The sequence below is a fragment of the Coregonus clupeaformis genome, chromosome 20, assembly GCF_020615455.1.
Source record: "Coregonus clupeaformis isolate EN_2021a chromosome 20, ASM2061545v1, whole genome shotgun sequence".
Classification (NCBI taxonomy): Eukaryota; Metazoa; Chordata; class Actinopteri; order Salmoniformes; family Salmonidae; genus Coregonus; species Coregonus clupeaformis.
The window spans coordinates 41211593-41237321 of NC_059211.1; the positions used below are offsets into that span (position 1 = coordinate 41211593).

The window sequence follows — 25729 nt, forward strand, 5'->3', positions numbered from 1 at the left end:
CCTTTCTCTCCCTCTCTCTCTCATTCCATCTCTCTGTGTCGCCCCCCAACTCGCTCGCTCACGCTCTCATGGAGACAGCTACAGTTCACTTTGCTACCACAAGGTGGGAAGACTGTTCTAACAACACCACATCTGCCTGTTCTCTCTGCTTTCCCTGTGTTTCCTGAAAGTGTATAAGACATGAGACACAGGGATCAGGCTCATTCCTTCTCCTTTTCTGCCTAGTCCTCATCTCAATAGGACTACTTAATAGCAGGATGATGATGGAACACCACCATAAATATACTATTGTGTATTCAGTGTATTTCTTTAGTAGAAAATAGCCACATAAAACATGAACATTGGTGCCAGACATGTTATTTGTAATAAAGTCACCTGTACCGTCTCTCTTGGGTCAGATTATTTGGGTTTGCACTGTATGTCATTCAAGGCTTGGGATACTACACTTACTATGTAATAGCATGTTTATACAACCCAATTACAACAGTAATTCCAGTCTTACTACACAGGTGTAGGAGCAACATAATATAAAGTGTTATCGCTCCTCCTGAACATAACATGATGTGTGATGCAGGTCAAATTCATGGTCAAAGGTCAAGGTCAGATGATTGATCATTAGCGCGTTACTGTACTTTCCTATAGTTTCCTGTAGATGTATTTCTACTGAATATAATAAACTGCGTGATGATACCGTTCATCAGCTTGGTTTGACTTCATCTTAAAATACAGTGAAAAAGTAAGTGTCAGTACCTCCACAAGCAGCATGGCTTGTCTTTGTCTCCAGTGCACTCACTGTATGTACTTTTTTGCCAGGCACCAGGAGAGGACTGTGGCCAGTTAATAGCAGCTCATTGACACTGGACCATCTGCTGGCAAGCAGATAGAAGAGACAGTCACTGCAATTCTCCCCTAATGCTGTTAATGTTGTGCATTTTAACGTGTGATTATGTGCATACTTGCATGGATATGTAAAAGATAGTTAGAGAAAGAAGGGAGAGAGTAAGAATATGGCTGAAATCGTCCATATCTAGAGAATGGCTGAGACCATACAGCACTAGTCAATACTACAACTACTAGGTTTTTTATTTATTTCTATCATGGCCTTATTCTTACATTTACCTCACAAAGGCTGTTACCATGTACAACTGGCTTCTCAAAACAGTCTCTCTGGGGACAGCCAGGCCGCCTGTACTCTGGGATGAGCTGTCACTTGAATCATCCAGTCTGAGAGTTGATTCCTCTGTCAGCTGCCTCTCAAGCCCTCTTCTCTGACCTGCTCAGTCCCAAGAGTCTCTTGATTGCTGTCGCCATAGTGACCGTCTTCATGCCGCCTGTTCTTTCCAGTCCCCCATGTCTTGTCTTTTGATTTTGCATGACTTCCTTTTCATTGATGGTGCTTTATATGTTGGAAGTCCCTACATGGTCAAACTAAAAAGGGTTTCCCTGTACCAATACTGTACATGAAAATACATGGAGTTCCACCTGAAAAGACAGACTAGAAGCAATCACTAAGAAAAGTAGCCATGAAAACAGTATAGAATTTCTTTATCATTTCAGTCATGCTATAAATACAAATATTTTAAAATAGTAGCAGTGAAAGGAGAGTTTGAAAATATATATTGTGCAGTAGCAAAACCCTTTCTCTGAGGGTTTCCTTTTGTGATCTGCTATGAGCAGTGTGGAGTGGTCTCCTCAAAACATGATCACTAACAATCCATACCAAAAATTGGCATGGAATATCAATGACTGTACAAATACTTTTGTTTCTCGTCTCACAGTAATTTCATTGAACATCAGTACCAAAATAATAATATTATTATTATTATTATTATTATTATAATTCCAGCACCATGGAGCCCATTAATTGGCTAGAGTTAAGGGATGACATGCCATGAAGGACAGCTATTCAATTTTCTGGAAATATTGCACAGCACAGTTATTTATCATTTAAGAAATAATCACCCCGCCCTAGTTGTTTAGCTCCCTGTAGCTATCAAATATGATCACAGGGACAAAACTCATTGCCCTTCTCCCAGCCTTATTTATTTGCTCCTGTTACACAAAGCTTATAACCTGAAAATAAGTCATATGCACTGGAGTCATATGGCCATTCATTTGATGCAGCTAATCAGGTGTGGCGGTAATAATGGAAAGCGATTGGCTTGATGACGTATGCTCCAATTGTCTAGAAAGCCTCTAGCTCAATAATGGACTAAAGGAGCCTAACGTTAATGTCCAAGACATTTACATAATCTATTTTGAGAAAAATTGGCTCTGGCAGCCAAAACAGCCATCTAAACATGAATAAATTCTCAATTGCGGTACGGTTCTAGAAACATAAAGCCCTCTACTTTAGTTTCACATCAAAATAATTCCACAAATGCAAAAAATATACACTTACTGTACACTGTTTTAACCGGTTTCAACACAGTTGCAGCCGACAGTATTTTTTTAAAATTTAAATACAATTATTTATTGCTGATATGAAACATAAATTGCTTGTTTCCAAAACTGTACCGAAAGCGATGCGTGTTAACGTTTAGAGCAAGTGTCAGGCCTCTTAACGAAACTCTCCCAACCAGAAGATAGTCCTACTATGGTCAATAGGCGCTAAAGGTAGTTAGCATTTATGAATGGGATAGAAATCCTCATGCTTTAAAGCTGCAATATGTAACTTTTTGGGTGCCCCGAAAAAATTAACATAAATGTGAGTTATAGATCTGTCATTCTCATTGAACGCAAGTTTAAGAAGCGGTAGATCTGTTCTATGTGCACTATTTCTATGCTTTCCGTGCTTAAGTTTTGTTTTTGCTTCTTTTACTTTCGGTTTTGTACGCCAGCTTCAAACAGCTGAAAATGAAAAAACATGTGGTTACGGAAAATATATTTCACAGCGGGTTAGGTGGTACAATGATACTCTACACTATACTTACATGTTTTGTCACAATCTGAAATTAGGTGAACTATTAGACATTTTAGCAACCAGGAAATGGCGGAGCGATTTCTGCATAGGACATCTTTAATCAATCAGTAGATAATTTAGGGCCACGGGCCACTGGCAACAGCGAGACATTGCGAGACATTGCATTTCTAAAATCACAATAGAAAATCATGCTACATGTTCCAGCTCTGTAGCCTACCATGTTATCTCTGTTAGCTAAAAAGAGAAGGGGGGAAAGGAGCATACATTGTTAGTAGAGATTTCCAAAATAAGGCTACTTCCACTACCAGAGATTTAAAAATGAAAGCATTTATTTCCTGGACCCCCATTTCTACTCTCCAAACACATCGAATAAACAACCAACTTAAAACAAAAAACAAACATACCTTCTCAGAAAACCTTTGACTATACAACTCAAAAACAGCATGGCTGCTCTCACACATACAGGACAAAAGCTCTCATCTGAGAACAGGTCAGGAGTGAGTTTATACCGTTTTACATGTTTAATCAGTAATTAGAGTCCCAGGGGAAAAACTGACCCAAATGATGGTTCCTACCCTTTCACAGTAAACTACTACTCATTTGACCATCATTCTTTCACTTCTTATAAATGGTAAATGCATGACTCCCGAGTGGCGCAGTGGTCTAAGGCACTGCATCGCAGTGCTAGCTGTGCCACTAGAGATCCTGGTTCGAGTCCAGGCTCTGTCGGAGCCGGCCGCGACCGGAAGACCCATGGGCGGCGCACAATTGGTCCAGCGTCGTCCAAGTTGGGGGAGGGTTTGGCCGGCAGGGATGTGGGTTCGTTTCCCACGGGGGGCCAGTATGAAAAAAAAAACATCTATTTATTCACTAATTGTAAGTCGCTCTGGATAAGAGCGTCTGCTAAATGACTAAAATGTAAATATGTTCAGGTCCTTTTAGTTGGGTAAATAAAATAGAGTTCAACATTTTGAAAGAGATTTCTATAATTTATATTTTGAAAATGTAATGCTCTACTTGAGATTTGCACCTGCTTTTGACTTGCTGACATCAACCCCAATGGGTCGTCACAAAGTTATAAAATCCGCCCATTTCTATAATTTATCTTCTTAAAATTTAATTTTAAACCTAACCCTAACCTTAACCACACTGCTAACCCTTATGCCTAACCCTAACCTTAAATGAAGACCAAAAGCAAATTGTTGTTGTAGCCAATTTTGACTTTGTGGCTGTGGAATCTGACTGTGGAAGCTAGTGAAAACCACCCAACTTCCTCCCACCTCTCATTATCGCTACACTGCGTTGCCGTGGCAACACTCAGCCAGCGTCGTGCGCTGGTGTGTTGTGCAAAAATGGAAAGGAAGATGGAGGAGAACATGAGAGACGTCGACACTGGTGTGTAAATAGTAGTGCAAGCTACCTCTATAGTACCTATATTCAAGTGCATGAGAGTGCATAGCAGGTTGCTGCACATTTAGTTATGAATGAGTCTGGACTGCTGCATCAATCACCTAGACCGACGCAACATCGTTTGTAAACATCACTGGTTTGCTAGTTAGCTAAGTAAGCTTGTTACAAGCTAACGACGTTACCTTGTTAGCTAACCTTCTAGTTAGCAAGCTACTAGTTTAGCTACCTGATATAAATAATACGAGCATGAATATGAAAATGTTCGGCAAATTGAAGTGTGTTGCCGTCAACACTCTGCCTGGACAGGCTACTTGCCATTCAGCTAATGTGCGGTATTTGCTGTGACTGTGAGTTTAGCAGCTAACGTTAGCTAGTGCTAGCGCTGGTCCAGGGCGTCGTTCTGCTGTACTTTCAGTCTCCGCCGAACGACGCCCAGGACCAGAGCTAGCAAATACTTGCTGTCTCTTGCAGCAACTGGCTGTGTTAGACACAATAAGTAGTGGCTACCTAAATCGGTTCCCTCTGTATCTATGGTAATAGCATGGCAGTGGCTACACGTCATTGTAAGGGTTTTAATTAGGTGTGCTGACAAAGCACAACTTTAGAAACTGGTCATACATATTATTATTATTCCGCTGGAATCTCAAGTGCCAAAACCGTAAACACCAAATCAACTTTAATCTTTAACTGACACACCAAGACAACCACACATGTAGATAATGCATTTAAAATCATTGAGGATGACACCAAAACGTTTGAAAACGTATTTCCATTGTGGTCCTCTTAAATAAATGTTTAAAACATGTACAAACAACATAGTAGGCCTAGGCTACACAGTAGACCTAGCCTAATAGGCATACACATAACAAAACAAAGGACAGGACGACATTGTCATAGCCATAGAGTATTACTCCCTCAGTAGATTCTTGATCTCAGGCTCCTAAACTGAGTTAGATTATGGTTTGATGATGGTGATGGCAGATATAGGCCATAAATAAAAATGGTTGTGTGCATGACTTAAACTTTGATAGATAAACCATCGCAAACATCTCAACCAGCTGGTTGAGTTGCCCAATTAGAGTAAACTAATTTTGTATTGGAATTTGCATAGACCTTTTAAATAATAAAAAAATGATACATTAATGTACATGATGTCTGCATCATTTACTTATAATGGAAGATGTGCCTAGTTAAAGCTCCCTCACGACGCCAGGACAGCGGAGTCACTCACCACCTTCCGGAGACATTTGAAACCCCACCTCTTTAAGGAATACCTGGGATAGGATAAAGTAATCCTTCTACACCCCCAAAAAAAAAAAAAGTGTAAAGTGGTTTTCCCACTGGCTATAGGGTGAATGCACCAATTTGTAAGTCGCTCTGGATAAGAGCGTCTGCTAAATGACGTAAATGTGCCCTTGAGCAAGGCACTTAACCCTAATTGCTCCTGTAAGTCGCTCTGGATGAGAACGTCTGCTAAATGACTAAAATGTAAATGTAAAAATGTAAATGAGGACTGATATCAAATATTCATAAATATGATACATGTAAACTCATGCGTTTACAGTTCATATGCTTAAAATAACAATACAAAATCCATGGCTATAAACGTGGTTTATTTTCTTCTGAAGCAATTTGGTTATCCTGTGTTGATTGTAGAAGTTTTGCTATCTAACAAAATAAATGTGATCACTTTGAAGATACATTTAGTCAGTGAATCAGGCCATCTCCATGGTAACCAGATACTCTTTCTGCCATGCATGCCTTCAAACTACCGTAAAACCCCTTAAGTATGCCCTTAAGAGAAACACTTAAGATGTTTTATGCAACCGGGCCCAGATATCCCCAAAAACTACTTGAGTAGTACTTTAAAGTATTTTTTACTTAAGTACTTTACACCACTGACTATAATAACTCCACACCTACAAACAACCCTAAAATAGGTCACTATAACTAACACATAGCCTATGAAATAGCCTTATTTCACCTTTATTTAACCAGGTAAGCCAGTTGAGAACAAGTTCTAATTTATAACTGCGACCTGGCCAAGATAAAGCAAAGCAGTGTGGAAAAAACAACAACAACACAGAGTTACATATGGAATAAACAAAACGTACAGTCAATAGCACAATAGAAAATCTATATACAGTGTGTGCAAATATAGTAAGTTATGGAGGTAAGGCAATAAATAGGCCATAGTGCAAGATAATTACAATTATAATTTAGTATTAACACTGGAGTGATAGATGTGCAGAAGATGATGTGCAAATAGAGATACTGGGGTGCAAATGAGCAAAATAAATAACAATGTAAATAACAATATGGGGATGAGGTAGTTGGGTGGGCTAATTACAGATGGGCTGTGTACAGGTGCAGTGATCGGTAAGCTGCTCTGACAACTGATGCTTAAAGATAGTGAGGGAGATAAGTGTCTCCAGCTTCAGAGATTTTTGCAGTTCGTTCCAGTCATTTGCAGCAGAGAACTGGAAGGAATGGCGACCAAAGGAGGTGTTGGCTTTGGGGATGACCAGTGAGATATACCTGCTGGAACGCATACTACGGGTGGGTGTTGCTATGGTGACCAATGAGCTAAGATAAGGCTGGGATTTGCCAAGAAGGGATTTATAGATGACCTGGAGCCAGTGGGTTTGGCGACGAATATGTAGTGAGGGCCAGCCAACGAGAGCGTACAGGTCACAATGGTGGGTAGTATATGGGGCTTTGGTAACAAAATGGATGGCACTGTGATAGACTACATCCAATTAGCTGAGTAGAGTGTTGGAAGCTATTTTGTAAATGACATCGCCGAAGTCAAGGATCGGTAGGATAGTCAGTTTTACGAGGGCATGTTTAGCAGCATGAGTGAAATAGGAAGCCAATTCTAGATTTAATTTTGGATTGGAGATGCTTAATGTGAGTCTGGAAGGAGAGTTTACAGTCTAACCAGACACCTAGGTATTTGTAGTTGTCCACATATTCTAAGTCAGACCCGCCGAGAGTAGTGATTCTAGTCGGGCAGGAGGGTGCAAGCAGCGTTCGATTGAAGAGCATGCATTTAGTTTTACTAGCGTTTAAGAGCAGTTGGAGGCCACGGAAGGAGTGTTGTATGGCATTGAAGCTCGTTTGGAGGTTTGTTAACACAGTGTCCAATGAAGGGCCAGATGTATACAAAATGGTGTCGTCTGCGTAGAGGTGGATCTGAGAGTCACCAGCAGCAAGAACGTAAATACCATTACTACTGCCGTCACTACTACTACTACTACTATTTCACAACCATAAATACTTCAAGAGTAATACTTTTCTGATTTACATTAGTCTATAATTACAAGACCTGAGTTCATAGAGTTAAATCCTAATCCACATGCGTAGGCTAACATCCATGGCATGGCATGGTATTAGCTACGTAGGCTGTACTGTAATTAAATGCAACCCTATCAGGGACACTTGATAATTATTCATGCATAATCTGCAGGTAAAGGACAGTTTGTTTCACTTCAAATAGCATAAGCTGTTTAACCACCTGCTTTAGCACCTGTCAACAAAGCAGGCCAAGCACTTGTTAGACCTGGCTATAGCTTTTAAAGGTTATGAGGGTTTAGCTAGTAACACCATTTGTTTACAATAGTGAAATCTCTGAACACACCAAAATAAATCATTTCACACCTTTTTGTTGTCTTGAGGTTTTTATTTATAGTTCTAATAAAATACAGGTAGAAATATTTCTGCAAGGTGACCTCAGTTAAGGCTTGGCCAACAGCATGCCTTACTTACTATGCATAAGGCAGGCAAGCCACATTTGATGCATGAAGAAACCTTGTCATACTGTATCTACTTCTGATAAGGCACAAAGTGTGATCATATTGAGATATCTAGCCTTAATATTTTATTTACCGCATGGGATATCCTTAGAATGGTGGGGTGTTTAATAGATATTAGTTCAGATTAAGTGGTTTGACAAGTGATATGTGGTTGTCCTAGGCAGTGAAGCTGGAGGAGAGGATGCCTTAGTGGGCAATGTGAACAAGCTGATGGTGACTCCACCAGGATACACAGGAGTTCCACGGAAAGGCCATCTTGTCTTTGATGCTTGCTTCGAGAGTGGTAAGTACAAACTGAGGTGTAATATCACAATTTAAACTACTGCAACATTTCATACATTTATCACAATATTTGTAAATATATCCACAGACTAGGCTTACCTACACTAATTAGGCTAACTTATAATTATTTTACCTAGCTTAATTAGTTATAGGCTATGTAATTCTACTTTGATCACAAAGCAATCCAGTGTTATCAAGCTATCATTCTATGATGACATTATTGTCGTCCCTCAATTTCAAAAAGGCAGTATAAGACAAAGTGATGGTGGGACTTAGGCTATAGTAAATAATGAATATAATGTAGGCTATGCCTGAAGGTGCAAGGCAGGTTGACAGGTCATTCATCACCGTATACCATATTTCTGGGTACTGTACTACATTTTCAGCCAATGTTTTTTCTTGTTTACTAATATACAGGAAGACCAACATGCACACACACAGGTTGTTCTGTAGTGCGATCCTCTCTGTCTGATCCTCCTTTACAGATCTCATATACTTCAGTTACGAAACCGTTTTATTCCCTTAGATATGTTTCTGTGATCTGAATTGCATCATATCGAAACAGTGAAATTATATTAAATATTGCCTAGATGCCCTCAATTATTAATAAAAGCATAATATTCTATACATCAACTAGGCCTAAATCATCTCTTTGATTGTGTCTTTTAATGGTTAATCATCTATAGAAAAGGGTAACAAAAAAATATAAAGGTTCTATGTGAGTCACTGCTCTTTTACCTTGTACATCTTCCTAGTTGAAGAATGTAATTAAACAAGTTAATATGTTCCAGAATGCTTTGTAAATGTTCTTTGTTTTGAACTTTTCAACCAAATGAATGGCACTGTAATGAAAATAAAGTGCTTTCTGCTGTGACAAGGTCAAGTGGGCAGCAAAGAGAGCGGCTCTGGGCTGGAGTGACAGTGAATCAGTGGGCCTGTGGAACATTCACGATATCATTCTCTGCTGGGAGATTAGGTTCAGGGTCTTCAACAGATGAGACACAGCTTTCATATTCTTGGCAGGCAACCAATTTTTGGCTGTGCAGAGATGAAGTTTAACTTGTGATTCTGTGCTGTTTGGACCAGCTGTCAGAGGATAGACTTTTTAAGTTTATTTTTATTTTTTGAGTTTGTTTATTTGGATAGAGTTTGAAACTTCTGAGAAGAATCTCTGTATTTTTCTCCCAGACATAATACTGAATAAACAATTGGGTAGAGGTTTATAAGACACCATTTTAAGGTAAGCTTAAACTACTGAACGGGACTGTCAATCAAATAAAATTCAGATGATAGGGGTATTACTATAATATCATATATTATTGTCAGTCACACCATGGCACCACATAACAGGTGAGAGTTTTGAAAGTTAAGAGATAAACAAAGCTTCTAACTAAGATCTGGGAAGCCATGAGGATTTGAGGATTTGTCTAAAAGTGAGTGTTACGCTAGATCAATGCGTGTAGATAACATATGTTTTAGGAGATTGATATTAATAAATAATCAGGAGACTTACGTTTCTTACGGTTTTTTAAATAAGTTTCCCTATTTTCCCAGATGACATGCTCGGAGGACCTCAGACATTGATTAATGGGCGTTGAGCTCCCAGACGGAGATCAGCTAACATATATAACATTACCCCGATGTCTCTAGGTCCGGAAATTCTCCTGAATGATTTATGGAATTGATATTAATCTCTTTCCAGTAAATGCATTACTAAAGTTGGAAACGGAGAGGAATTGAACTGCGCTAATGTCAAATTAATGTTTTGTTGCTGTTTCAACGAAGCAACACTGCAGCTAGGCTAACTGTTTTAACCACTTATAAGCCAACAGGTCTCCTATAAGGACTAAATGATAAAAAAGTAATTTTTCACTTCAGTGGTCATATGGTGAGTATCTGTCAATACATTTCACAAGGAGTGATACGTTTTTTCAGGGCTTAGCCCTCACTGTCTGTAAATAATTGTGGTTTGTTTTGTTGGTGGAATTGAGAAACAAGGAGGACTATTCATAATCCATCAATTTGGCATTGCCTACCTTGAGTAGCAACACACATTCAATATCAATGTGTTTTCACTGAAGAAGAATGCCTTTCATATTACCAAGGTGTAAGCATATTTAAAACTTGTTTGTTTGCCATACTTACCAAGAAGATTCCAGATCAAGATCTACTGTGCTTACATTTACCCCTACATCCATATCTAGACAATATCACTCACTGCATGGTCAAATAACTAGCATCCATATTCCATGCAGTGACAGTGATATCTGTGAAGGTCTCACATTTCCAATTCATGCATTTGTTTTATATTATATGACACTGACAGGAAGAACATTTGAATACCCTCATGGAGGCTACTGTATGGATCACTGTATGGATCACATCTCCTCAAACCATTTATTGCCTGAAACATGGGAATTCAAGCAGACATTTATTTGAATTTATGCTGAGATATCACTCAGCGAGGTTCATGCTGCCAATATTGCCGCTTTTTTGTAGGACAGCTGTCAACATTTTGCATACATTTTAGAAACTAGAGATTTGATTTGATTTCTTTAGTATCCCTGGTAATAAATTCTAATTTGTTTATTAAAACAGACTATGTTAATGTAGGCCATTTACTAAAGGTATAAAACACCTAATTTACATTTAGATGAGACATAATTCCCTTTCTTGTCAACCATATGCAGATTAGATGTAGTCCCCTGTAGCTCAGTTGGTAGAGCATGGCGCTTGCAACGCCAGGGTTGTGGGTTCGTTTCCCACGGGGGGCCAGTATGAAAATGTATGCACTCACTAACTGTAAGTCGCTCTGGATAAGAGCGTCTGCTAAATGACTAAAATGTAAAATGTAAATTAGGTCAGTGGTGTATCTTTTCATAGGCATTGCAGCCCACAGGTCTCTGAGTCACACTAAAAAGCTTCAGCAGTCCTCCCTTCCTTTGCTTTTTAAGATAATACAAGAAAATGACTTCCATTATGCAGACTTTGATAGTACAGAAACATAATGACTATTTCCTCAAGCTGTCATTAAAACCATATTGATAGTCCTGTAGATATAGAGGAATGAAAAACTTTTTCATAGACTTCTATATGCTAATTGAGTTGTAATAGTTATAATGATCTCTTTAGCCCCTCAATTTAATTTTTGTTATGGATGTTTATTAATCAATGGGTTTTTATTTAGAGAAAGGAACATATTTGTATCTATAATTACTTGGACCTTTATCATTAGTTTTACGATGTGTACATGGAGAAATTAAATGTTTGTCTCTGACAGTTTCTATTTCTATCTATGTCAGACAGAATTATGGCATTGCTTTAATGTGGAAGCGCAATTAGTGCTTGAAACATAATTCTTTACATTGGGAATATTAGTCACCAATCACAAATCAAATGAGCTCCATTAGTGTTACGAATAAGCAGAAATAATCTTAACAGTCAAATTAGAAATACATATTCTATACAGTGAATCATTTTCCAGAATTCAACCTGTGCATCCATCTGTGCACATTCAGGATTTAGCTAAAACATTCTGTAGCTTATATTTGTAGGAAAATCTTTCCTACATAAAGTACTTGGCAGATCTAATGATGAACTTTGAGAGTTGCCTGTAGGTATCTAAAATGTAAATGTATTCAATTGAATCCTAAATATTTTTGTGGATTCTGAATTTAGGTGGTCAATGGCTTGATTGCCTCCAGCAAGGACACGGACAGTGTTAGCATATTGCTTTACTGTTCCTGTAGACCATTCACAGAAGTAATTAAGCCATCATTGATTATTGCCTGAACTCGGTCTTCAGACATTGAGTTGCATGGAGAGAGAGAGAGAGAGCGAATCAAAGTAAACCCTTTGGAGATCTCAGATATTTAGAAAGGTTAATTGATAAGCGTACGGTACCCTACAACAGAACTCCGACTCACGTATTCATGTGACCTTCCATTGTGGGATATGCAGTACTTGTAAAATCTTCTAATTGACTTGTTTCACACTGACTGCACACACAACTCATTAAGCCTCATTGATTGTTATGAGTTCGACTATAATATCCAAAATCACCTGTAATTGCCAACATCTTTTGTCAAAGTAGCAGTACAGCAAACTTTGTATTTTGGTAAACAGATAGTTATTTTCCCTTGTTTAGTGCACTGGTTTGTTATAGACCTATTGTAAGTCACTGCTGTTTTTATTTAGCATTATTCCTCTTTCTCAGGCCACAGCTTTGATATTGTCATGTGAGTTGAGGGAATTAATAATAAGACGGATAAAGAAGTAGGGATATTATGATGGTATGCCAGAGTACAGGGAAAAAGTCTAACTGAAGGAAGAAAAGGTGATTTATCAGGTCGAAACAGATGCTCTTTTCACAGACCTGGATGTGCTAGCGACTAGCGAGTGTTTTTGTATTTGCTATGCAGATAACTTGAGTCCACCACAGCATCCACTGCTATTGGAAGCCATTTCCCTTCACACTTCATCAGCTGTCTTGCCTGCATGCATCTGCCACTTGCTTTCACCATTTTCATGGAATATCAGGCTGATGCACCCCATCTCATTTGTGCTCTGGGCAAATCCTGTGCCTGCCTATCAGACAAGGCATAATGTTGTTTTTCCTACTGAGATGACACTGCATATACAGTTGAAGTCGGAAGTTTACATACACTTAGGTTGGAATCATTAAAACTCATTTTTCAACCACTCCACACATTTCTTGTTAACAAACTATCGTTTTGGCAAGTCGATTAGGACATCTACTTTGTGCATGACACAAGTAATTTTTCCAACAATTGTTTACAGACAGATTATTTCACTTATAATTCACTGTATCACAATTCCAGTGGGTCAGAAGTTTACATACACTAAGTTGACTGTGCCTTTAAACAGCTTGAAAAATTCCAGAAAAATTATGTCTTGGCTTTAGAAGCTTCTGATAGGCTAATTGACATCATTTGAGTCAATTGGAGGTGTATCTGTGGATGTATTTCAAGGCCTACCTTCAAATTCAGTGCCTCTTTACTTGACATCATGGGAAAATCAAAATAAATCAGCCAAGACCTCAGAAAGAAAATTGTAGACCTCCACAAGTCTGGTTCATCCTTGGGAGCAATTTCCAAACGCCTGATGGTACCACGTTCATCTGTACAAAGAATAGTACGCAAGTATAAACACCATGGGACCACGTAGCCGTCATACCGCTCAGGAAGGAGACGCGTTCTCTCTCCTAGAGATGAATGTACTTTGGAGCGAAAAGTGCAAATCAATCCCAGAACAACAGCAAAGGACCTTGTGAAGATGCTGGAGGAAACGGGTACAAAAGTATCTATATCCACAGTAAAATGAGTCCTATATCGACATAACCTGAAAGGCCGCTCAGCAAGGAAGAAGCCACTGCTCCAAAACCGCCATAAAAAACCCAGACTACGGTTTGCAACTGCACATGGGGACAAAGATCTTACTTTTTGGAGAAATGTCCTCTGGTCTGATGAAACAAAAATATAACTGTTTGGCCATAATGACCATCGTTATGTTTGGATGAAAAAGGTGGTGCTTGCAAGCCGAAGTACACCATCCCAACTGTGAAGCACGGGGGTGGCAGCATCATGCTGTGGGGGGGCTTTGCTGCAGGAGAGACTGGTGCACTTCACAAAATAGATGGCATCATGAGGAAGGAAAATTATGTGGATATATTGAAGCAGCATCTCAAGACATCAGTCAGGAAGTTAAAGCTTGGTCGCAAATGGTCTCCCAAATGGACAATGACCCCAAGCATATTTCCAAAGTTGTGGCAAAATGGCTTAAGGACAACAAAGTCAAGGTATTGGAGTGGCCATCCCAAAGCCCTGACCTCAATCCTATAGAACATTTGTGGGCAGAACTGAAAAAGCGTGTGCGAGCAAGGAGGCCTACAAACCTGACTCAGTTACACCAGCTCTGTCAGGAGGAATGGGCCAAAATTCACCCAACTTGTTGTGGGAAGCTTGTGTAAGGCTACCTGAAACGTTTGACCCAAGTAAAACAATTTAAAGGCAATGCTACCAAATACTAATTGAGTGTATGTAAACCTCTGACCCACTGGGAATGTGATGAAATAAATAAAAGCTTAAATAAATAATTCTCTCGACTATTATTCTTAAAATAAAGTGGTGATCCTAACTGACCTAAGACAGGGAATTGTTACTTGGATTAAATGTCAGGAATTGTGAAAAGCTGAGTTGAAATGTATTTGGCTAAGGTGTATGTAAACTTCCGACTTCAACTGTACACTCTTAGAAAAAAAGGTGCTATCTATAACCTGAAAGGGTTCTTCTGTTGTCCCCATAGGAGAACCCTTTGAAGAACCCTTTTGAGTTCCATGTTGAACCTTTTGCACATAGGGTTCTACATGGAACCCCAAAAAGTTCTACATGGAACCAAAAAGGGTTCTACCTGCAACCAAAAATGGTTATCCTATGGGGATAGTCAAAGATCCCTTTTTTCTAAGAGTGTAGGGAGGAGTGACAGTGGTTTACTTCCAAAAAAAACAATTTCTGTCTCCGTAATGTTTATTCAAGTGTGGCATTTTGTGTTTCTGGAAATGTTTTATCCAAATTTGGAAAGCGAATGTAATTTATGCAACTTTTACATGGCTACAGTATAATAGATAAAAATTTAATTGTTCTGCACTGCTGACTGCCAAATGACAAAATAAGACCAGATTATTGTGTACAAATTATTTTTCAAAGGAAGTTTTGTTTTTATATGACACCGATACCTCTGAAATGCCAACTAAATGTGTTAACATTGTCTGAGGGGAGTATGTAGCAACTGACTGAAAAGGCAAAAGTAAGGCATATACTTATGTTTATTCTTGATAATCAAAATATTTCCAAATGCTAAACTAATGTATCCGCCAATGACATTATAGAAAGTATGGAACCTCTGAAGCATTTCATGGATTTGGTACGTGGATTTTAAATCATGCACACTAATGATAATAGATGAATCGGTGAACAATAGAAGACTGTAAAAAATTGACTGAAAGGATTCTGCAGAGAGATTACTAATGAGGATAAACACTATGAACAATTCCTCCACTGTTCACTGCTGATGAAGTTTTAATAGTTTTTTCTTTTCCCGAGCATTTTACGGAATCTATCTTGCCTTGTCTTCTCTCAGAAGTGTTCATGTTGCAATTGCAGGGCCCATATACAGAATGAGTGATTACAGCCAGAGCCAAAGCAAAATGTAGAGAGAAAAAAACAAAAACAGGAACCAAACGAATGCTGGGGGAAAATGCAGTCAAGCTTGTCAGAAGACATTTATATACTCCAGAGTACCCATGAATCAAGACAGTTGGGTCTTCATTGATTAAAGAAGAGGGAAACGCTTTAACAATCAAGCCAGATGCTTAGCACAAGTGGTTTGGAGAGGGCCTGGCTACAGTGCCACTCCTGATGTCCTGTTGTTGGTTTTATTCCAAGACTAAAATGTGATTAAAACATAACATAAGGGAAGGCAGTGGACAAAACGTGTGTTTTTCTTCTGAAAAGGAACAACTGATCTAAAGGTTTACATCATGATTACTTGATTTCTGATTAGATTGGTAACCAAATATAATTAAATTAAGGATATACTGTAAAAGTTGCCTATTTATCTTTGGATCGTGGGTGTAATTTTGGATAATAATAATAATAATAATATGCCATTTAGCAGACGTCATTCGCATCTTACAGTCACTAGCTAGCCATTCCACATAGGCTACAATTCATGTTTTAACTTTGTCTTATGTAAGCTTTTGTAACTTGAACTGAGTTATGGGTTTTCCAGAGGAAGATTTTGTTGTGCAGTAACACTTAGGCTATGACTCTGATGTATTGAAAGGAAATCTGGCCTCTCCGTCTCCCTTACTTGTCCTTGGTACTGGAGTGGCTTCACTGCCCAACACACTAAATGGGCTTTTCACTTTTAATTTGAAGTCGGGAGGAGATTATGGAGATACATTTGGGCTGTCAAGTGAGAGTCGGCTAGACTATTCCTTTTGATTTATTCTATTTATCAACCATTTATAACTATAAGAGTTCAAATATATATATTTATTTACAGTACCAGTCAAAAGTTTGGACACACCTACTCATTCAAGGGTTTTTCTTTATTTGTACTATTTTCTACATTGTAGAATAATAGTGAAGACATCAAAACTACAAAATAACACATATGGAATCATGTAGTAACCACAAAAGTGTTAAACAAATCAAAATATACTTTATATTTTAGATTCTTCAAAGTGACAGCTTTGCACACTCTTGGCATTCTGAGGCTGTTATTTCATAGTTTTGATGTCTTCACTATTATTCTACAATGTAGAAAATAGTACAAATAAAGAAAAACCCTGGAATGAGTAGGTGTGTCCAAACTCTTGACTGGTACTGTATATTTATTTATTTATATTATTACATTTTTCTATGTCCATTGTCTTGCTTTCTCTCCCTCTTTTCTGGACTCTTTTGTCAATTTTATTTCCTTTTACGTCCCATCTGATACCCAGTGAGGGTTGTGTCGTTATATAGGCATGGCCCTGAAGGAAACAAAACATCCCAAGACTAAGGTGCCACACTTAAGGAGGCATAGAGCTTTGTAGCTCTGGAGACCTGGGCAGCCCATTGCACTTAACCCAGGGTCACAGCATGAGTAGAATCCTTGCCAATCCCCTTGCTAGTCTTTCAACGGTAGAATACACTTTGCACAGGTAAAATACTATGTTAATGGTGTACAGAAAAAATACATATTGTAAGAATACTTGCTCAATTTTCTCATTGCATGTTTGAGGAGAGCAAACTTTTTAGAAGAGTCCCATCTAGTGTCATAATATTTGCAAGCTTCAGTAGTCTCAGTTATCATGTGTCTGTGCCATGCCACTGAGTGAGGCAGGGGAGGTGATATCAGGTTTGTGCAAAAGCAGAGCAAATGAAACAGGCGATAATCCTGTCTGACATTCTCGCCTGCCGCACTTGGTTTCATCTAATCAGAGAGGGAACACATGGCCCAGTTTGCTCTGACACAGACACTTCTCCTGGCAGAAGTAGTACAAACATCTTCAATATTTTGAAAGTTAATTGTTGATTGCTGAGATACATAAAAATATTGAGCTTGCCTCTCTTGTTCTCAAAATGTCACAAAATGCTAGTAACCACACAAAAGTTTTGTAAGATTTGTAGGGTAATTGCTTAAACAGAATATTCACATTGCTGGCAAATTTTTCCACTACATGGTGGTGCTTTAACGATAGGTAGAAAAGGTTAATTTATGCATATTATTTTGTAATGCAACAGTCGTACACTTTATTGCCATTATTGCTCATGTAGCCTACTTAAAGGGATAGTGCGAGATTTTTGCAATTAAGCCCTTTTTCTACTGTACTTACCCAGAGTCTGATGAACTCAAGGTTACTGTTCGGGTAGACTTCCAGTCATTGCGCTAACGCTAGTTAACAATGGCTTGTGAATCTACCTTCAACTTCCTTCAACTGCACGCAAAGACATCCAAATATATTTTAGGTTGATGTTGGCTTGCTCCCCTTTAGTGTTGACATGTGTTTGTGTGCTTGTGCATGGATGTTTGGACGTTCTCTCTAAATTATCCAGTGATGGTGGTATGGGGATTCTGGGCCTTCGGGTCATAGTCCTCAGGGTCCATGCCATGCTTCTCCTCAAAGATGTTAATATGTTGTAAGTGAACATGACGGCAACAAGCTTCTATTGCGCTTGTGTTGTGTGAACTCATAGCTCCAATGATGGAGTAAATCATTTCCAAGCAATCCTGATGCCTTAAACACAGTTTCAAGGCAGACGTGTCATTTTTCATCTGATGCAAGAGGGTGCAGTTTGTGAAAATGGCGAGGATTTGTAACGCTTTACAAGTTCATGTTTTTTAAGCTGCATCTGTTTATTTTGCTGATTTATTTAGAATGCCTTCCTGAGATGAGCTTCATTCATGTGTCAGGTTTTGTTTGATATCACAAATTCATGCGCAGAATATGTTTGCAAAGTGAAGTGCAAAATATATAACTAGAGAATCATTTTGATAGAATACATGAGATTTTGATACAGACAGCTGTCTTGCACTATTCAGAGTAGACAACGTTGAAATATACACCACATATTTAATAGGAGCTCTTTCTATGGAGGTTTAACAAGATCTCATATTGAATGTAAGCATTTATCCCCTTTAAAATAATTTAGGATGGCAGAGATACTTTGGTGTCACAGGCAGAATAGAAGATAGGGTATTTAGCCAAGTACAACTGCTTTCAGTGATGACCAGTTGCTTCAGGGTAGGTAGACTTGACATAGCTTCCTACCAGGATAATGACTTTATATTGTTTCTGTCTTCCCTCTGCCAAACACTGTGCATAATATGCAGGCAGGGTTCTGACAGATTGGGAGAGAAGTTGTGAAGCTATTAGACAATCATATTCTCAAAGGCTAGGCTATAATTCAATTTCTGCCGCTACAATATTCATTGATGGGGCAACCACCTATGAATGCCTTCTTGGTAGAAATTGGATTTTAGCGCTTTTTTATGTTTCTTCCCTGATTTATTTTGACACATGAGGATATTGGATGTATGCCTATGGAAGATGTTGTTGAAATGTTCAAGGCCAAACTAGTCTTGGTGTAGGTTAATGTGCATATCTCAGTGATTGTTATGACTAGGCTAATTATTAATCCCATTTCCCAATAACACGTTGCCATGATATGCAGTACAGACAAGTCAACAAATGGATTTAATCTTATCCGATTTTGACATGGATGGACATGAAAACTTCTGTAGTCAAAATATCATGACAGCTTATTTTCTGATGCAAGCTTGGCCCTTCACACACATAGGCATCACATTGTGAGAGATTTGTCTCTTCAAAACACTTGAAAGGATTTTCTAGCGAGTTGTGAGATGCCTCTGTGGACTCCAACATTTACCAGAAAACCAATTTGAGACTGCCCACTGGCTGTGAATAAGGGCTATTTGAGTATTTGAGCACTCTCCTTCTAATGAGAGAGACACTTTGCATCCCTCTTCTGAAGAATGTTAAATCTGCGCTCTGCTCTTGGAAACCTCTGTTGGGATCTGCACTTCCTGCAGTGATGAAGAATTCGTCCCTCTTCACTATTTTCTTTCCTGATACATTTTTGTAAATTGATGTGTCCAAAATATGCATATTCTCGTACATCCAATGCATTTAATAGAGATTAGGATGTCTGTGGATGTCTTTGCCTTTCTGGTATTTTTTGAAAATGTTTCTTTTTTATTTTCCTTTGTACTTTTTGACTTTGTTATATATATTTATTGCTCTGTTGTTTAATTTCTCTTAAGTAATTGCACCATGCTTGGGTACAGCTTGCCAGAGTGATTGCACAAAAACCTGATCCTCTGCCAAGCCTTTTGAATGGCTTTCAATATCGCCTTTTTCCTGTCCTTTCATTTTTGTGTAAAGCTGGCAGTGCATTGACAGTAGCAGCACTTTGTGTAATTCCCCAGATTGAAAAGCTGTTTCACAATGAGAGATTTCCTCAGCGTTGCTCCTGACGGTTGGAAACCACACTGGGATTTACAGACATCCTCTTCCCGACTAGCTCAACTCTCAGATTCACTTCAACCTCCCCTTCTTAACTATGGGCCGATCCGATTAACACACAATACTGGACAGGTGCAGGTAAAAAAATAGAAATATTTACGAACAAAATCATAGCAGTGATGTTGATCCTCAGTTTGGCCTGTGACTGAATCTGAGGGTTGGCACCTCCCTCTCTGTCACACTGTATTGTATGTCAGGAGTCACTTACTGTCAGATGACCTGCCAGGGGCCTCATTGGGGACCCTGCCCTCTCCTCTTCTATTGGGGAGATTTTTTTGGTTTCAAATGGAAGGGCGGGCATGGAGAGAAAAGCCATCCTAGTAGTTCACTCTCCTTTTGTCACGACTTGCATTTTCAGTGAAACCTTTTCTATTTTTTTCTGCTGACCTATTGGTGTGGCCGTTGATTTCTAGTCTCCCTTGTTTCTCCCCTTTTCTCTTGCTAACGCCCTGTGTTCCTGAACTCATTACAGCGCAATCAGCCCAGCCCCAAGCGCTGAAGTGTGCACCCAGAAGGAGCAATAACTGTAAATAACCAGGACTGCAGGCTTCCCGATAACATGTTACCAAGATGATAACAGCCCTTCTAAGCAGTCCTGTTGACCTTCTCCTTGCCTTGGGCTTGCCAAGGACCCTTCAGCTCTCTCTGTTTTTATCTCCAAACTCTCCGCAGGAAAGATTATTCTCCTGTGTTGCGAGAGGCAGAGAGACAGAAAACGAGACAGAGAGTGTGTCTGGGAGAAGAAGAAACAAAACAACAGGCAAAACAACAAAGACGAGACCTGGACTGTTGTCCCTCTGCCAAAGCCTCTCTTGTCCTTTGTAGGCCTCCACATAATTAACTTGTAAAAAGATAGCATGAAATTGGAACAGACTTGTATTTATTCTCTGAAGAGGCCACCACTGCACAGCACAAAATGATAAGAGGAGAGGAAAACACAAACACAACAAAACAAAAACAAGCTAACTATAGATTCCTCTTGTTCAGAAATCAATAAACGTAAAGATTATAATGTTTAAGTACTTTTACATGCTCATGTCAAGGGCTAGCTTGATGTGACAAGATATTGTGGGCAAAAACATTGGCTGGCTGAGATTGATAATACAACAAAGCCAATTTTACTAAGAATACATGCATCACTATGAGTATGACCCATTACCACACCAACTGCTCTGGATGTAACATACTTGCTTCAGGGTCTTTTTTAAAATGATTATAAAAGGGCAGAGAGAAAATGTGGTCTCTTTTGAATTTACAGGCTTTTACATCATTTGTGCCAAATATGTGGGCTGCATATCTCACTAGTATCCCCAGGCTGAGCCATTTTAATATATGTTGGAGTTTGCTGGTGCTCAAATGGTTTCATAAAGGGATGAAGTTGTTTACCTTGTTCTCTCCACTTCAGTTGTTATCTCATTTTTTCACATACAGATTCACTGTCTTTTCAGGGCTGTCTCTAGGACAATATTTCAGTGAGGCATTCTGTTAATGCAACATTTTTTTTATATAGTTTCAAGTTCTAACAAAAAGTTATTTAAATTCACTTTGTTTTGACACCTGTGAGAGAGTTTATGTGGAACTTGGAGGTTAAGTGCCTTGCTCAAGGGCACATGGACAGATTCTTCACCTTGTTGGCTCGGGTTCTCGAACCAGCGACCTTTTGGTTACTGGCCGAACGCTCTAAGCGCTAGGTTACCTGCCGCCCTATTTAATGATAAGGCAGAGGAAAAACTGCTTTTTAGAAGTCCTGAAGCAAGAGATTGATGTTTTATCTGTGACAACTTGCCTTTAGACACTGGAGGAAAAGTGCAAGGACAGACATTTTGCTCCAGGTCTAAACTGAGACACCTCTGCTGGATGGAATCAATTCCGTCTTTATCAGTTGTCTCTACCCTGGAATTCTCACACCAGGGGCAAACTGATGTGTTTTCCAATAATGAAATGGAGCACATAGCAAAAATACATTTAAAAGGATCCCACTCTCAAAAGTCCCTTTTAATTTCCAGTGCAGTTTGTTTCACAGAGGAAGGCCCAGGAAAAAGATTTTTTTGTGTACACATTTTTGAGGTGGAAATTGCAGATTAGTTTTTTGCCTTTAGACAGATGTGTCAAGTTTTGAGGGAGTGTGCAATTGGCATGCTGACTGCAGGAATGTCCACCAGAGCTGTTGCCAGAGAATTGACTGTTAATTTCTCTACCGTAAGCCGCCTAGAACATCGTTTTAGAGAATTTGGCAGTATGTCCAACTGGCCTCACAACCGCAGACCACGTGTAACCACGCCAGCCCAGGACCTCCACATCCGTCTTCTTCACCTGCGGGATCGTCTGAGACCAGCCACCCGGACAGCTGATGAAACTGAGGAGTATTTCTGTCCGTAATAAAATTAATTCTGATTGTCTGCCCTCCCAGGCCCTCCCATGGCTGCGCCCCTGCCCAGTCATGTGAAATCCATAGATTGGGCCTAATTAATTTATTTAAATTGACTGATTTCCTTATATGAACTGTAACTCAGTAAAATCATTGAAATTGTTGCATGTTGCGTTTATATTTTTGTTCAGTATAGATGCAGTTGTCAGTGCAAAGTGCTTCATACCAATAATATAACAAATCATTACTTTATCAAGCAATATTTAGGATTGAAAATTGATTTTCAACACTTCACTTCATGTGAGCAGTCAATTTGTCTTCATGTGTATAGTCAATTTCCATTCTCAAGCCTTTTATGCTATTTCATTTCAGACACATACTGTATGTTATTCTGTTTATTGTGCCGAAAGGAAAAGTCTGGGAGAGCAAAATGTTTATTTGTTATTTTAGTTAGGCTGCCCTAAATGGAAGCCATCACAAGTAAAGCCATAAATCAATAATTGAAATAATGCATTTGAAAACAACTATCTCCATTACTATGGATCTGTTGAAGACAGCACCCAGGGCATGCTGCATGATACATCTGCATGGCAGAGGCACACAGGCCATCCATCCAGTGCAGCTGCAGGCTGTCCCATTGTGTGGGCTGAGCACTGTGACTGCTCTCCTTTGTACCTCCGTAATGGGATTAGATTAGCCATGTTTTCTCCTGTGAGTCCATGTGTGAATGACCCTCCTCTTGCCTTACCCATGCACTGGCTGCCATCTTGCACACTTCTGCAGTTACAGGTTTTGCAGCTCTCATGTTACTGTTAAATTAACAGTGTTTTTTTAACAAAGCACATAAGTACATGTATAAAACCAGTTTACTAGTGTAAAATAGAGACCTGGTAGCAGTTGTACGGGCAGAAATGTTGTAGCAGGCAGGTTCAGAAGTTATGCTTTCATTTGTAGACGCTAGTGGTCCAGACGTGCAATTTACAAAATAATTAAAATATACACTACCGTTCAAAAGTTTGGGGTCACTTAGAAATGTCCTTGTTTTCGAAAGAAAAGCCATTTTCTTGTCCATTAAAATAACATCAAATTGATCAGAAATACAGTGTAGACATGTTGTAAATGGCTATTCTAGCTGGAAACGGCTGATTTTTAATGGGATATCTACATAGGCGTACAGAGGCCCATTATCAGCAACCATCAGTCCTGTGTTCCAATGGCACGTTGTGTTTGCTAATCCGAGTTTATCAATAAAACTGGCCTTCTTGAGACTAGTTGAGTATCTGGAGCATCAGCAATTGTGGGTTCGATTACAGGCTCAAAATGGCCAGAAAGAAAGAACTTTCTTCTGAAACTAATCAGTCTATTCTTGTTCTGAGAAATGAAGTGACTCAAGAGACAGATTCCAACATCTGTAAAATGTAATACTTCCCCCCAAAAAACAAATCCTCCTCCAAATATGGTATTTTACAGTTAATACCGTCAATGCGAGAAATTGCCAAGAAACTGAAGATCTTGTACAACGCTGTGTACTACTCCCTTCACAGATCAGCGCAAACTGGCTCTAACCAGAATAGAAAGAGGAGTGGGAGGCCCCCGTGCACAACTGAGCAAGAGGACAAATACATTAGAGTGTCTACTTTGAGAAACAGATGCCTCACAGGTCCTCAACTGGCAGCTTCAACTAGCAGCTTCAACACCAGTCTCAATGTCAACAGTGAAGAGGCGACTCTGGGATGCTAACCTTCTAGGCAGAGTTACAAAGAAAAAGCCATATCTCAGACTGGCCAATGAAAAGATTAAGATGGGCAAAAGAACACAGACACCAGACAGAGGATGATTGGAAAAAGGTGTTATGGACAGACTAATCGAAGTTTGAGGTGTTCGGATCACAAAGAAGAACATTTGTGAGACGCAGACCAAATGAAAAGATGCTGGAGGAGTGCTTGATGCCATCTGTCAAGCATGGTGGAGGCAATGTGATGGTCTGGGGGTGCTTTGGTGGTGGTAAAGTGGGAGATTTGTACAGGGTAAAAGGGATCTTGAAGAAGGAAGGCTATCACTCCATTTTGCAACGCCATGCCATACCCTGTGGACAGCGCTTGATTGGAGCCAATTTCCTCCTACAACAGGACAATGACCCAAAGCACAGCTCCAAACTATGCAAGAACTATTTAGGGAAGAAGCAGTCAGCTGGTATTCTGTCTATAATGGAGTGGCCAGCACAGTCACCGGATCTCAACCCTATTGAGCTGTTTTGGGAGCAGCTTGACCGTATGGTACGTAAGAAGTGCCCATCAAGCCAATCCAACTTGTGGGAGGTGCTTCAGGAAGCATGGGGTGAAATCTCTTCAGATTACCTCAAGAAATTGACAACTAGAATGCCAAAGGTCTGCAAGGCTGTAATTGCTGCAAATGGAGGATTCTTTGACGAAAGCAAAGTTTGAAGGACAGATCCTTATTTCTAACCTTGTCAATGACTACATTTCCTATTCATTTTGCTATATTTCCTATTCAAACTCATTTCATGTATGTTTTCATGGAAAACAAGGACATTTCTAAGTGACCCCAAACTTTTGAACGGTAGTGTATATACTTTTTTTTATAATACACTTATCAATATAAATTCTTAATGAAGAGGAAAGGCTTTGGAGCAGGCAAACCTGTGTATTACATTCAGGTTGGGGTGTACCATGCTCACATAAGCCTCCCCTCACAATTACCTAAATCAATCTGCCAAAAAAGCCCAAAACAGGCACGTACATTCACTTATTAGCCACTCCCTGTGACATACAACTGTCAAAATGAAAACCACGTAACTGGTATTCACTGCAAAAGGCATATTCCAAAATAATTTGTTACATCGTATTTTATAAATCTAAAGCAGACATAATCAGAAAACTTTAATTCGCAATTGTCACTGTCAACTCAATCGAAAATCAAATCAAACACTTCAGCCCTGACATTCAGAGTTTGAGAGGAATAGGATCACCTGTTGCGCAGTGAGAGTCAGCTCCTCATAGCTGGTTTATGCATGGAATGAAATAAGGGTTATAAGCCCATGTTGCGCAACATTTCTATAGGCTGTGAGAAACACGGGTTTTGATGCCGTCTATTAAAAAGAGGAGGATCCCATCAGCTTTCCATAGGCCCGGCCTACTATATTTATTTCTCAACTTTCCTAATGTTAAGCTTAAGTTTTTTTACCCTGCCCCTGTTCCGACAGGTGCATGATAATTCTAAATCCAAACTAATTTCACACATATATTATTTAGTATATGTAAAGATTAAATTGAGAATAGTCTGATGGCTGAGAATAT

General features: G+C 39.2%; 1 protein-coding gene across 3 annotated transcripts in view; it reads left to right on the forward strand.

The window, feature by feature from the left end:
* The first annotated feature begins 4235 nt into the window (after positions 1–4235).
* The window catches only part of agbl4 (AGBL carboxypeptidase 4), a 369255-nt gene continuing 347761 nt past the window's right edge, over positions 4236–25729 (forward strand). For all 3 annotated transcript variants that reach the window (XM_041839343.2, XM_041839344.2, XM_041839345.2), the window contains exons 1-2: positions 4236–4318; positions 8309–8431. In XM_041839343.2, the coding sequence (XP_041695277.2) occupies positions 4276–4318; positions 8309–8431 (166 nt within the window). In that variant the 5' untranslated portion in view covers positions 4236–4275. The remainder of the gene's footprint in view (positions 4319–8308; positions 8432–25729) is intronic.